The sequence below is a fragment of the Chinchilla lanigera genome, unplaced genomic scaffold, assembly GCF_000276665.1.
Source record: "Chinchilla lanigera isolate Chin_1 unplaced genomic scaffold, ChiLan1.0 scaffold00009, whole genome shotgun sequence".
Lineage (NCBI taxonomy): Eukaryota > Metazoa > Chordata > Mammalia > Rodentia > Chinchillidae > Chinchilla > Chinchilla lanigera.
This window is the reverse complement of record NW_004955410.1, coordinates 24,217,562-24,231,655: the sequence shown is the minus strand read 5'-3', so window position 1 is coordinate 24,231,655 and position 14,094 is coordinate 24,217,562. Positions and strand designations below refer to the sequence as shown.

Below are 14,094 nucleotides of genomic sequence, written 5' to 3'. Positions count from 1 at the left end.
CCCATAAGCAGACTAAGAAAGCAATACACCTCAAATTAGTTAGGTTTATAGGTTTCTCCCCAAAGACTGCCCCAGCACACATTTCAAAGACAAATTATCTCCCTTTAAAGTTCACTGAAACTACAGATAATTTGTCATTGGGGAAGATCTTTCAAGAAATGTGTTAGTTTAATCACCTGACATCAGCAAGTCATTAATCAGCACGAGAAAGCTCTCATCTAGAACGTGGGCATCTGTCAGGAGGAACGCAGTGGGCATGTTCTTGGCTCCTGTTCTGATGTACAAATTGGCAAGATCTACCTGTAAGGAAAGGAGGCCATCACTCATGTTTTGTTAAAATGCTGATGTGACGTTGGGAGTATGCATATGAGTACCGGGAAGAGATGATCCAGTAACTATAACGCGATAGCAGTGCACTCTGCCTTTTCTCCCGGTGACCTGCTAGAGGGGAAAGAAGCGTGACATCACCTGCACTTCTGGCATATAATGATGAGCGTCAGTCTGCGGCTTAATGGAGCGCAGGGATGGAAACAGGCTGCTGATGAGCGACAACTCCCTTCTAATAGAGTGAAAATGAATTCACTGATGCCTTTTGTCAAGTAACACAGTGGAAGGGAGTTTTTTGCTTATCGCAATGATTGTCTATTTCACTGAAGATAGGTTTTATTTAGTTGGCTATAATGACAAGCATTTTTTAAAAAGTTACAATACATGTGCAAGAACCTGTATTGTTTTGTAAAGAGCACTGTGATTAAAAATAAAAACTGTACAAACACAATGGTTTCTCAAATGTGATAGTCCCACTGTATTTTATTCTCATATTCTTAACCAAAGGTTAGAAATCTACTTGTATTTATAAAGGAAGTGGGTTTTTCTCCCTTTTACCCTGTATCATACTGGAAAACCAATAATGTTGAACACCAGTTTTGGTTAATGTGAAAGAAAAATTTGTATGTATAAGCAAATATTTAATAGAATATGTTTATATTATGGAGCCTATAAACACTAATTTGACTATGAAGGTGAAACAGCCAAAGGTAAATAGCTCTTCAAAGGAGAGCTGTTCCTTCTCCTCCCTGGCCAAGGGAGGCCTCGGCCAAATCCAGGAGTCAGAGTTGACAAGGGTGCGCTGCCAGCCTACGCTCTGTCCTCCAGACGGTTACAAGTAGAGTTGACCCTGCACATCCACACATGCAACCAATGGCGAACTGAACATTTTTTTGGGGAAAAAACCTGTATCTGTACTGAACATATATAGATTTTTTTCTTGTCATTATTTCTGGAACAAAACAGTAAAAGAACTATTTGCATGGCATTTTCACTGTACTGGGTATTATAAAGAACACAGAGATGACTTGAAGTATAAGGGAAGGTATGCACAGATTACATGCAAATACTCTGCCATTTCCTATAAGGGATGTGAGCATTTGCACTGAAGGGGATCTGTGTGGCCCTGGAACCAATCTGCCAAGCACAAGTAGTTACGACCACTATCGAGCAAGCTTACTCACCCGAAGGTCTTGGATCCCATAGCCTTCGGTCAGGGTGACCTGAAAGACCTCAAGGCTGCAAATGTGAGCTGCCAGTCTAGACAGGCTCTGCTTGCCGCTGCCTCCGACTCCAATTAAGAGCGCGTGACCTTGAGGGGTTCTGAGGATTCGGCTGATTCGACACCTGGTAAAATAAAGGCACCCACCATGATGTGGAATACAAAATTCTCTGGACATTTTATTAAATATTCAGAAACTTAATTCTAATTTTTATTGGAAACTTTAGTCCTTGTTCATATCTTTACCTATCAAAGATGCTGCCCATTTCTTTGCCCCTGAACTGTATGCCTGACAAACTTTCCCAGGCTACTAACAATTTGGAGTCATTGTTTTATCACTTACCACTATACTTTGAAATCTGTACAAGGCCTTGTGCCTAAGCATCAAAAGTTTTTATTAGCTGTCAGATTCAATTCCACATCAGCATCCAAGTGCAAAGACACCAAGGGTAAAATACCTTTGTGCCAAAAATACACGCTCTGCAATTACTTGGGAAAACATGCATTTGTTCAGACCAATGGACATCTCCACGAGATTTAGTCATGTGAATTCAATACTTGCCTCTTCTTAATCAGTGCTCACGACCTTCACATTAAAGCCTTCCCCACGCCCACAGTATTGTAAAATAATTTAATGAAAAAATTCAGATTCATAAAGTTTCCATCAAAGCCAACTAATTCCTTGTTCTACAGTAGCCAAGATCTAGTGAATGCTTACGCTATTGCTATCACTGCTACAACTTTCAGTTATGAATAAATTGGCTTTAACGTTAGTGAAATATGGGCTTCACTAAAGAAACAGATTTCAGTTATGTTGTAAATATGAAGAAAAACTACCAAACAAAAGATAAACATGGAGATACTTAAGGGCAAAACCTGGGATGCCACTGTGTTTATCTGAGGTTGCTTTTTTGAAACAAACTTTAAGCGTTGAATGATCCATGCAGATGCTTGTTTTAAATAATGTTTTTTGAAAAAAACAGTCACTTATACCAAGACAAGCTCATATAAACATTTCCCCAAAACATCCAATTATTGAAAAGAAAGGTTATTTTACAAGCCTGGGTGTCCCATTAAATTCTACTTTACATGACCCCACACAAAATAGCCTTGGGAATGTGATAACACAGGAGAAACCCCTCACTCCAAAGCCAGGTTTGCACTTTATCTTAACGTGCACTTTGAGGCTTTACCCCACCAGATTTGCTAAATGGCAAAGTTCCTTTGTATAAAACTCTAGGTCATGATTTTAAATCATCTCTAATGCTGATTAAATCAGACTGGAGCTCATAATCTCTGATCAAAGAAACAGTTTCATCTGTTAGGCTGTGGAAATTCCATGCTGAATAATTTTTTGAGGAAACTCTTGCCATCAGTGTCAGGAGGAGGTTTGTTTCATGTATGCCCCCGGCTCACGCAGGGAGTTAGTATACTAACCAACCAGAACAGTGCTAGCAATAACCCGCTGAACACCATGCTCGAGGATTCTAATTGAAACTCCCCTTGTTGGTGTCATCAGGGGATCACTGCAGCCAGTTCAATAAAACCCTCAGTACTCAGCATGCTTAGCAGAAGTGATCTTGCGGAGGGTGCCAACATTTACTTAAGCACTGGAGGTAAACATTTTACAGAGAAATTCTGAAAATGGAATTCTTCACATCTGTTTTTCTGTTTGGATTCCTCATTTCTTCTCCATTTCCTTTTCCTCTCCTCTCGTCCTTCTTTCCTTCCCCTCCCCTTCCCTCTTTCCTTTCCCCTCAATCTTTGCCCACTGCCATTCATTACACAGGTCTGGGAGAGAGGAGGGTAACTTGAATGGGAGAAGAGAATTAGATGTAAAGACGTAATCAATTCTCCATCCCACAGCAGCCCTGGTGAGCTATTTAGACTATACACGGATCACGTCATCCTCATGATAAAATCCATCGCACAGCTTATTGCTGCACTTAGAGCATCATCACAACCCCTTACTCTGGTTACAAAGAGATGCCCTACACGAGCAATGGCAGTTCCTGCCTCTCCATCCTCCTCACACATTTCTTGCCCTATTATTTTTCCTATGATGCAGCTACCCTTGATCCTTTTCACTGTTTCTCAAACATTCCTGCCTCAGAGCCACATGAAATCTGCTCTCTGTCACCATGTCCTTATTTCACATATTTTTACAACTTTTGATTTTATCGTTTAAATCTCAGTTTAAATGCCAAGCTTTCCCAGACCCTCTTTAGGGCTCCAAATGTGGGTCAAGCATTTCTTATCCAACAAAGCTGAAATCTGAAAGGCTCTAAAAATCTCAAATGTTTGGTGGAAAATTCTACATCTGATCCCATCTGATGGGCTACAGTCAAAACACACTAAAAATGTGTAAAATTACCTTCAGGCAATGTGTATAGGATATAATATACCTATGGTGAATTTTGTGGTTAGACTTGGGTCCCATCCCCAAGACATCTTGTTACCCATATGCAAATATTGCAAAATCTGAAAAAAAAAAATCCCAAATCCTAAACATTTCAGGTCCCAAGCATTTTGGATAAAGAATATTCAATCTGTAGCTTGTTTCATAGATTCAGCCTATTTTATTTTTGATAATGACATATTTCTTTCTATATATTCCTCATTCCCTTGCTGGTTTGTTCACATCCTTATAAATGTCTGTCTGTAGCACTGACACATAAGCCTGTGAGTGAAGGAATAGGACTGTGGGTGCTTGCAGCTGCACCCCTAGCCCTGAGAACAGTGCGGATGGAAGGGCTGCAGCAGGTGCAGGCCCAGCACTGTCTGTGCACAACATGAGGTCCTGAGTCACGGAGAGGAGCAAGAGCCTTGTCAGTGCCGTTATCTTCGAGGACAGTTGTCTTCCTTTTATTTCCTGCCAAGAAAACACACCCCATACTGTTTTTTCCACTTTGCCCAAAAGTACTGAAACAGCTGGCCACATTCTTATTTGGCACTCAGCAAAATCTACGCACTCCGGGAAAATCAGTTTGCATCCTATCTCTGCCACTTACAAACTACGTGGTTTTCAGGAGGTCATTTCTGTTTCTCTTTCTTAGTAGTCTAATCTAACAGGGCTGCAGTGAAATAAAGTGAAATTCTGATTAGACGTTATGGCATTGTAGGAAGTAGTGTGCCAATGTACGATACAAAGATTGGACATAAATAATAGCAACATATATATTTTGGTGTTGTATGACAAGTAATAGGTAAGAACTGATAGAGTCTCAGTACAATCTATTGAAGAACAACTGTGGACTGTGAGTCGTTTTTCCTTTGGGAAAAAAAAAAAGGACCAGTCAACTCACACGTGTTGCATGGCATCTTCAAACAACACCAGGTGCATGGCAGCATTGAGCTCATTGTAGTTGTCCAGTGACTCCGTAAGAATCCTCTTCAGTGCTTCCCAGTCCTTCACTGGCATGTAACAGGGCTCCTCCCCGCCTTTAGCAAAGTGGCAGTAAACGAGGGGTTGCTGAAGCAGCACATCACTATTGAGACCCTGCGGATGTGGAAGAGAAACTGGTGTGTGACTGTTCAGAAAGATTCATCTTACATAAGGCAGAATGTCTGTTACGCTGCTATCTAGACGTCCTTTCAGAACCTCATGTGCTCATGGGTGGGGGTTTTTGGGAGTGGCTGGATCATGGATGTGTGATTATGAATTAAGGGTGTGTGATAAGTAAATTAATCCATTGATTGGTTTAGTATAGTTCTAGGTGTGGATAATGGGAAGGCCCACCCTTCATGTGTGTGGCATCAACCAATAGGCTTGTAGCCTGAATGAAATAAAAGGGAAAGGGAGGCTTGCTGCTGGCTGCCTTCTGCCTGCTCTGCCATAGACTGTTTCTCCTCTGTGATGCCCCTCTAGCATGCTTCCCTGCATTGGAGCCAGGTGACTATGGAAACCTTTACAAACTGTGAGCTAAATAAACCTCTCCTCTTTTAACTTGTGGGCACTGGGTACTTTGTGCCAGCAATGAGAAAATAACTAAGTCTATGAAGGGAAGGCCTGAAGATCGTCTGTGAGCAGGTGGGAGAATATTCCTATGTCCAGATCCCATATTCTCAGCAACCCAGATGCTGCAGGGAGCTTAGCCCCCTATAATTCACTCATGTCCTTTTCTAACTTTAGCCCCAACACTAACTGGTAAGAGAGCAAGCAGTGAGCTCTGACAGTCACACTTACTTCAAAATATTTATAAGCAGTTTCCAGTATTTTTTTCTGAAACAAGTTGCAGTCTTTTGTGTCTATCAGCTTATCTCCATAAACACGGGAAGATTCATGAAGCCACAGGTATATCAAATCGTTTGGGCCTTTTAAACACTCAGGAGATGCAAACAAAATCCCCTATGAAACAGAAATGGGAAATATATCTTTCATTCAAAAGATTAAGACACTCCAAGTAAGTAGCTCTTTAACATTTACCTGTGTGCGGAGTTTAGCAATTTAAAAGCAATATAAACAAGAGTGTATGTATGTGCATACATGTACATATAAAAGTAATTTTATCTTTTAAAAGGTGACATTTAAAAATTTATCATTATACTCACCCATTTTTGGGACTACAACTGGGACTGTAGTTCAAGAGTGAATTCAAGAACTAAGTGCCATTGAGCCCTTGCAGCTATTAAGTCTTCTAATGGATTAAACTCACAAAACCAAAGGACAAACTAACATGAAAGTCACAGAATACAATGTTTTTAAAATTTTAAAACCCTTGGTACCGTATATCAGTCAGTTTAACCCATTCATGGGACAAATGAACATGTGACCAAAAGTAAATGTGCAAATCTACACCTTGTGGGTAGATGTGGGTAGCAGTAAAACACTTGAGTTCCTGTGCCTACCCTCAGCCCGTTCAGTATCCCGGGTTCACACAGACCTGCTGCTTATGGAGAGTCAGCCTTCTCTACACTCATGGAACACTGTGGGAAATTAGACTGCAAGGCTAAGACACAATTTGGAGATGGCAGGCACAGCTGACGGGAAGAGATGAGGGAGCAGGAAGCAGCACATCCCATTTCACCAGCAGCCTCTCTTCCCTTTTCTTCTAAGATTAAAACTCTGCTTTTATTTATTTTTTACTTTTTGTGGGTACCAGGAATTGAACTTAGGACCTCACACTTCCAGGTGCTTGCCAGGCAGGCACTGTGCCGCTGAGCTAATTCCCCAGCCCCTAGATTTATTTCTCTTAATGTCATAGTTGCAAGATGCATCCATTACCCTACAAATGATTCAAGTTTATCTTTCTTCACGGCACTGTAGTACTCCATTGTGTATAAATACATTTTCTTTATCCATTCCTCTTTTGACGGGCATACAGTCTGCTTCCAAGATTTAGCTATTGTGAATTGTACTACTATAAACATGAGCATGCATGTGTCACTGTAATATGATGTTTTTAAGTCTTTCAGGAAGATTCCTAGAAGGGGAATAACTGGGTCAAATGGCATTTCTAGTGTTAGTTTTTTTGAGTAATCTCAATTTTCAACATCAATAGAAAATGATCCAGCAATCTAAGCAATAATACTTTCCTCTTAAGTGTGTGAAAATCACATATAAATGGTTACTGCAAAAACATCATCAATTATACTCATTTGGTACTTTGTAAAAGAGGACTCTCAACCTAAGGAGTCCAAATTTCTACCTTTGTTTCTACCGTTATGTCACTCTCTGCCATCACCTGAGTATCTCCCTCAAATTCACGTATTGAAATTTAATTGCCAGTATGACAGCATTAAGAGGTGAGGTCTTTTGGAGATAGTTAAATTGTAACATGACCTCAAATAAGAGATGGACCCTTTCGATCTTCCACCCCTTCTGTCAGGGGCAGACACAAAGGTCAAGGCACCATCACGGAATCACAGACAAGGGTCTCACTAAACACCAAGCCTGCTGGAGCCTTGGTCGGCCTTCAAATTTTCAGTCTCCAAAATCTGTAATACATTTTATAACTTACGCATTACCCAGTCCCAGGTATTTTGGTATGGTGGCACAAAGAATCTGAGAGACTAGGTAACCCAAGGGGCACAACTGTTCTCTGACAAAAAGGGAATGATAAACCCACTGGACTGACTTCAAAGAGAAGTTTATGGGCATAAAATGAAAGAATACATTCACAATTACAAAGCATGGTTTTTTTGTTTTTTTTGTTTTTTTTTGTTTTGTTTTTCTCTGGTACCGGGAACTGAACTCATGACCTTGCGCTTGCCAGGCAGGCGCTTTTGCCACTGAGCTAAATCCCCAGACCCCAAAGCATGGTTTTAAACATAAGTTCTATAATTACTCCTCTACTCAGGAGGCATAAAATAGAGCAGTCAAGGTACCTGGAAGATGTTTGATAGGTCTCTCAGATTAAAAATATAGTGGAACTTGACAGCCGTGGGTAAAAAGTTCTGTGTCATCATTTGATGGAATGCTATTGTTGCCTGGATCAAAGAGGGGCCACTTCTGAGAACTGACGGACCAAAGGCCTGGTGCTGGAAATGGACGCTAAAGATATGGCCATAGATAGTATTCAGTGCATCCAGAGATGGAAAGTTGAATGCAAACACTGTGAAATGTCTCTGAAAAGAAACATAAGACTTAGTATAAAATAAGGGCTTTACTCCTGCCAGGAAGCTGCAAACAAGCAGCAGAGTTTTCATCCCTCCTGTAACCAGGTCCATTCCCATGAAACCTGTTAGTGTCTGCTTTTCAGATCTTGGGCTTGGCCAGGTGACTTGCTTGAGCTCACAGAACGAGATGAAGTGGCAACAGCCTACAGAGGCTGCACGTATCCCCTGTTCACTTAGGCCTCTGGTTTTCCATGACCTTGACACCCTGCTAAGGATGGGAGGCACAAAGAACAGAGCCACAGCGGCCCAGCCGCTCCATCTTAAGCCAGGTTAGATTAGCTGATACAGTCAACCCCCAGATGGTCTCAAAGGAGCCCCGCCAAGATCAGCAGAGCACCTAACTCACTGCCAGCAAACTCAAGGTAAGTGAGGACAACCACCGTGTGCTCCTGCTGCATGTATGTTGGTGATGGCTGTTGTCCTATGATCTGCACACGCAGAACCTTACACACAAATATTTATAGAAGCTCTATGCATAACTGCCAAAATTTGAAAGCAACCAATCTGTGCTTCAATATGTGGGTAAATAAACTATGTACAGTCATGCAATGAATATTATTCCATGATAAAAAGAAATGATCTATCAAGCCATAAAAAGACATGGAGGAACCATAAACAAATACTGCTCAGTGAAAAAAGGTATCTAAAAGGCTGCACACTCTATGGTTCTAACCATAAGATATTCTGGAAAAGGCACAGTTGTGGATACAGGAAAAGTAAAGACATCAGTGTATATAGCAAATTAGTATCTAGAACACACAGAAAATCTAAACATTTACCTGAAAAATGATTCAAAACTGGGCAAAAGATTTCATAGATATTTCCCCCAAGAAGATATCCAATGGCCAATAAACACATAAAAAGATACTTAATGTCACTAATTATTAGAGAAATACAAGTCAAAACTATAATTAGATAATATTTCAACCATTAGATGGCCACTATGAGGAAAAAAATAAGCAAAGTTGGCAAGGATGTGAGGAAATTGGAACTCTCGTGCAGTGTTGGTGGAAATAAAAAATGATGTGAAAAATCGAATGACTGCTCTTTAAGTTTAAAAAACAATTACCATAAAATCTAGTAATTCCTCTTCTTGGCATATGTTCAAAAGACTTGAAGGCAGTGTCTCCCAGAGATATTTGTACACCTATGTTCATAGTGGGATTATTTACAACAACTAAAATATGGAAGTAACCCAAGTGTCCACCATGGATGAATGGAAAATCAAAATGCTGTAGATAGTATATAAAATGGTACACTATTCAGTGTTAAGAAATTCTGCAATATGTCACAACATGTTTGGACCTTGGGCACATTATGTTAAGTGAAATAAGCCAGTCACAAAAAAATACTGCACAATTTAACATATATGAGGTGCTTACAGCCAAAACCAGAGATAGCCGCCCTGTAGAAGGGTGGCTGGCAGGGACTAAAAGGGGGAGCAATGGGGAGTTCCTGTTAATGGTTATAATTTCAGTTTCACAATATAAAAAGATGAAAATAAATGGTGGTGATGGTTTCACAACATTATGAAAGCATTTAGTACCACTGAATTATATACTTACAATGGTTAAGATGGTAAATTGTACGTAACATATACTTTACTGCCCTAACAAAATTGAAAATTTTTTTAAAATATCAGTTGCCATAGGTTCAGAAGAGAGGAAGGGATGAATACACAGAACATAGGGATTTTAGGGCAGTGAACTATTCTCTGCTGTTATAATGGTGTATACTGCTAATTATATGTTTATCAAAACCCACAGAAGGTACAAAACAACGTTAAACTCTGGACTTTGGTTGGTAATATTGTACCATCAGTGCCTTATCCATTGTCACTAATGCAAGAGGTTAATACAGTCGTAGGTCAAATGAAGCCAGGCAGGGAGGGAGAAGGCGGGAACAGTCTCTATGTTCAGTTCATTTTGCTGTGAACCTAAAACTGCTCTAAAAAATTTGAAGTCTCACTCTATATTCAAAAGCACCAAGAATCCAGACCTGCAACTTTGGAGCACCACACCGGAGCTGTGCGGGAGGGAGTGGTGCTGAGCGCATACCTGCAGCCGGGGGCTGACCGTGAAGCTGCCCACCGTGGGGTTCATGCAGGCCACATACTGGCAGTTGTGGATTTCTTTAAGCATCGCTTTCTGTCTATCATACCTGAGAGGCAAAAACGTAACACCTTAAGTCCCCAGACTGGAGATCAAAAAACAGCAGCATCCATCAGCTCATAAAAGATTTCATCACATGCTATCTTTATCACCAAGATGGTTCTGTGAGGTTAACCTTGTTAGCTTTATTTGGGGAGATCAAAACTGCAGCTCAGAAAGGTGACAGAGCTCTTTGGGGACCAAAATCAACACCCAAAGCCGTATCATTATGAATTGTCCCTGCCTGCTGACTCTGAGAAACGGTCTGTAACCACAGCAAGGCTCTGTGACGGGCAGGGCTCACCCCGTGTTCAGCTCAGTTTTTTATTAGTACATGGCTGCTCTCCATCCATGACGTTTACATTCATCGTAGGGCGCAGGTATGTGTACTCAACAAATCTTGATTCTTTTAACTCCTCTTTCCCCTCCCACCTCCTTACTCCCTTTATCTCTGGATTCCCTTCCTTAGTATCCTCCTCCTCTTCTTCCTCTTCATCATCATCATCGTCGTTCATGTTTGTGACATATAAATGCTTACATGTATTGTAGGTAGCTGTTACATGCACAAGACACATTTTAAGCCTTTTTAAGTTCCATTTCTCTCCCCCAACCCTTGGTCATTTTGTCCCCTTCCCATTTGCATAGGATCTATCCCCCCCCCCCCCGTTTCCTTTTCTCAATCTTTTATTTTGTTTTTTACTTTATATGTTCTTCAGATTACTCATATGAGAAACCATATGCTGTTTAGGCTTGTACATCTGATTTGTTTCACTTAACATTATAGTGTCAAGGTGCATCCATTTTCCTACAAATGTCTTGAATTTATCCTTCTTTACGGCAGAGTAGTATTTCATTGTGTATATAGATACAACCTTCTTTATTCATTCATCTGTTGAAAACTGTATAGTCTACTTCCAAGATTTAGTTACTATGAATTGTGCTGCTATAAACATGGATATGAATATATCACTGTAATATGATGTCTTGAACTCTTTCAGGAAGATACTTAGTAGGGGAATAGCTGAGTCAAATGAAGTTTCTAGTTTTAGTTATTTGAAGAATTTTCCTAGGGCTTGTACTAGTTTACCTCCCCACCAACGTGGAAGGGGCCTTTTTTCTCCCTCAGCCCCACCAGCATTTGTTATTATTGGATTTCTTGATGGCCATTCTTTTGGGCTCAGATGGACTCTCAGTGTCATTTTAAATGCCCTATATTCAGTGGTGCACACTGCAGACTGCAGTGCTCAGATACTGCTAAATGCTGCCGTCCTACAAAGTAAGGTCAAACTTCTTCTTAATAATTTAGTGACAGTGAATTCTTAAAGAAGATGTAATTTCTGGACAGCTAGGCTTCTAGGCTTTTCAGTCCCATCCTCCAAAGATACAAAGGGAAACAATTCCACTGAAGGTGGTGCCAAGGAATACAAAGTAAACCCAAACTCCATTTCAGAAAACACTGCCCTAGAAGAGTATGAAGCTGGGGACAATTGCATCTTAAAATGTTCATCTATAATCGTAATTACATGAGGGCAGAAAAGAAAACACAGAGAACTGCTTACCAGTGTCCATAATCAATGTGCTGCCGAATCAGAGTGTGGGGCTGAACAGTGCCGTATGAATCCACTTCAGGCATATTCATGTCATCAATGAAATAAACCAATTTTTTATTTCCTCCTGGACCATAGTTACGACCAGCTTTTTTCTCTAGAGGTTTCTCAAGAACTCCTAGAATATATAATTTTTTCCACCAGTGAGTGACGGAATGTGTACTTTGTCCTTGGTTGCTTTCTCCTATTCTTGGCCTCTTCTGTTGATTCATTCATCCACGGTTTCGGGTGTCACCTGCCTATCGTTTAATACCAGAAATGTACTTCCGGTCATCTTCTATGTCAGCCTCTCCTGCTGATCTCTAACCTGTTGCCAAAGGCTACTCTAACTCTCCTTTTCTGGAGACCTCAATATATACACCATGACCCACACTGCACAGACTCCCACTGACCTCAGCAGGACCCGTGTGCCCACCGGCACAAGCAGCCTGCACAGTCCCGCCACAACCTGGCTTGTCAGTCCTCTTCGGTCATCCCTCAGGAGAGTGCAGAACAGCTGAAGAAAGTCTCCCACACCTCTTGCCTTGGGCCATTGGCGCACAAAATACAGGAGGAGAGTGTGTGTCCACTACCTATGTGTACATAGAGTTCTATTTCTTCATGTGCCCACACATCTGAGCATGGCGGGCAAAGAAAAACCTGAACACTGTGTAGCTCAGACATACTAACTACTTACACAAGCCCTCTTCAGAGAGACTGCTGCTATCCTGGGGCCAAGATTCATTTCTGTAATCCTGATGACGACCCTGACAAATCAGCCATTTGTTGGTAAACAAATGGATAGCCAAATGAAAAAAGAAGGTGACAATGAATAAACACTTTTTCGAACACTTGGATGTTGGGCCAACACCAAATTCGCCTTTTTCTGGACTCATGTGAACATCCTCTCCTTCCATTCCTAGACTACCGCTTTCATTTTGCTCGCTGAGCTCCTGCTTATGGGGTTCACACTCTTCCAGTCTGCCAGATGCAGAGACTCAGTAGAACCTCCCCCTTTTGGTCCCCTGTCCATCCAACCTGTACATGGTATCTCCTGTCTGTACATGGTATCTTCTGTCATTTCTTTATGTTCCCCACTTGTCACTTCCCTTTCCAGAAGGGTGGCCCTGGGCTACATTACTTTCAGCTTGTCCATACTCAGAGGGACTCTCTCCCCACTTGGGCTCCTCCTCCCAAAACCCAGCTCCCAGATGGCCAGCTCCTTGCTCTTGCCAATGGCTCACCTCTTCCTACCCAAGCAAATTCAGTCTCCTCAGCTTGTATCTCAGCCTTCTTTATAATTATGGGGCTGGCTGTGGCAGGTTAGCCCAAGATTCTCCCAGCTTTACAAGCTAAATGTCTTAAGTTCCAGAAAACCCCTTGGTGTTTGGCAAACCGAACAGCTGGCCACTCTACCTGCACAGCTTGCGCTTAGCACTCCTGCCTTTCCTCTCCTTCCACATGACCACTGTGCTTCTATTACTGCACAGATTCCATCCACTCAGCATGTCCCACAGTCTGCTCTCCTTCATGTCTTTGCTTAAGCTGATCTTTCCATCCTAAACCTTTTCTTTGCCTGCGCATGACCTCTTTTTTCTGAAATCCTTTCTTTCAGAATACACTGGCAACTACACCTATTTCTATTCATCCCACTAATAAACACTCTGTAAATCTGATTCGTGCCTGGAATCCTGTGTATATAAACAGGAGGCGCACTCACTCTGCAGGGCTGCGGACGTTGTGTAGTAGTTGAAAGGTACACGGGACACTATGTAATCCTCAGATAGACTTGCCAGTACATCGCCCACAAAGACTGTTTTTCCCACTCCAGCATTTCCAACTAGCATGAGTGGCTTTCCTTTTTCAAGCAACAATTCAATGAAATATCTAAGGCGAGTTGTCTCTGATGTGTGAACCAGAACTCTCTGGAGGAAAAAAGAATGAAAGAAATCTCAGTGAGAGAGAGACACACACACATTCCAAAATTTTATTTTAATTTTTTTTCAAAATTTTATATTTGATCCAACACAGTCACTTTATTTATTTATTTTTTTTTAATTTTTTTTTTTTTTGGTTTTTCTCCGGTACTGGGAACCGAACTCACGACCTTGCACTTGCCAGGCAGGCGCTTTTGCCGCTGAGCTAAATCCCCAGCCCCTCACAGTCACTTTAGAATTGAGGTCTAAAGAAT

At 41.3% G+C, this 14,094-nt stretch overlaps 1 protein-coding gene across 2 annotated transcripts in view; it reads right to left on the bottom strand.

Moving 5' to 3' along the window:
- Positions 1–14,094, bottom strand: part of Dnah11 (dynein, axonemal, heavy chain 11) — a gene marked incomplete at its 5' end in the record, with an annotated part of 307,294 nt that overhangs the window by 120,971 nt on the left and 172,229 nt on the right. For both annotated transcript variants that reach the window (XM_005377377.2, XM_005377378.2), the window contains 8 exon segments: positions 177–300; positions 1,512–1,674; positions 4,855–5,048; positions 5,736–5,897; positions 7,877–8,116; positions 10,225–10,327; positions 11,877–12,042; positions 13,624–13,828. In XM_005377377.2, the coding sequence (XP_005377434.2) occupies positions 177–300; positions 1,512–1,674; positions 4,855–5,048; positions 5,736–5,897; positions 7,877–8,116; positions 10,225–10,327; positions 11,877–12,042; positions 13,624–13,828 (1,357 nt within the window).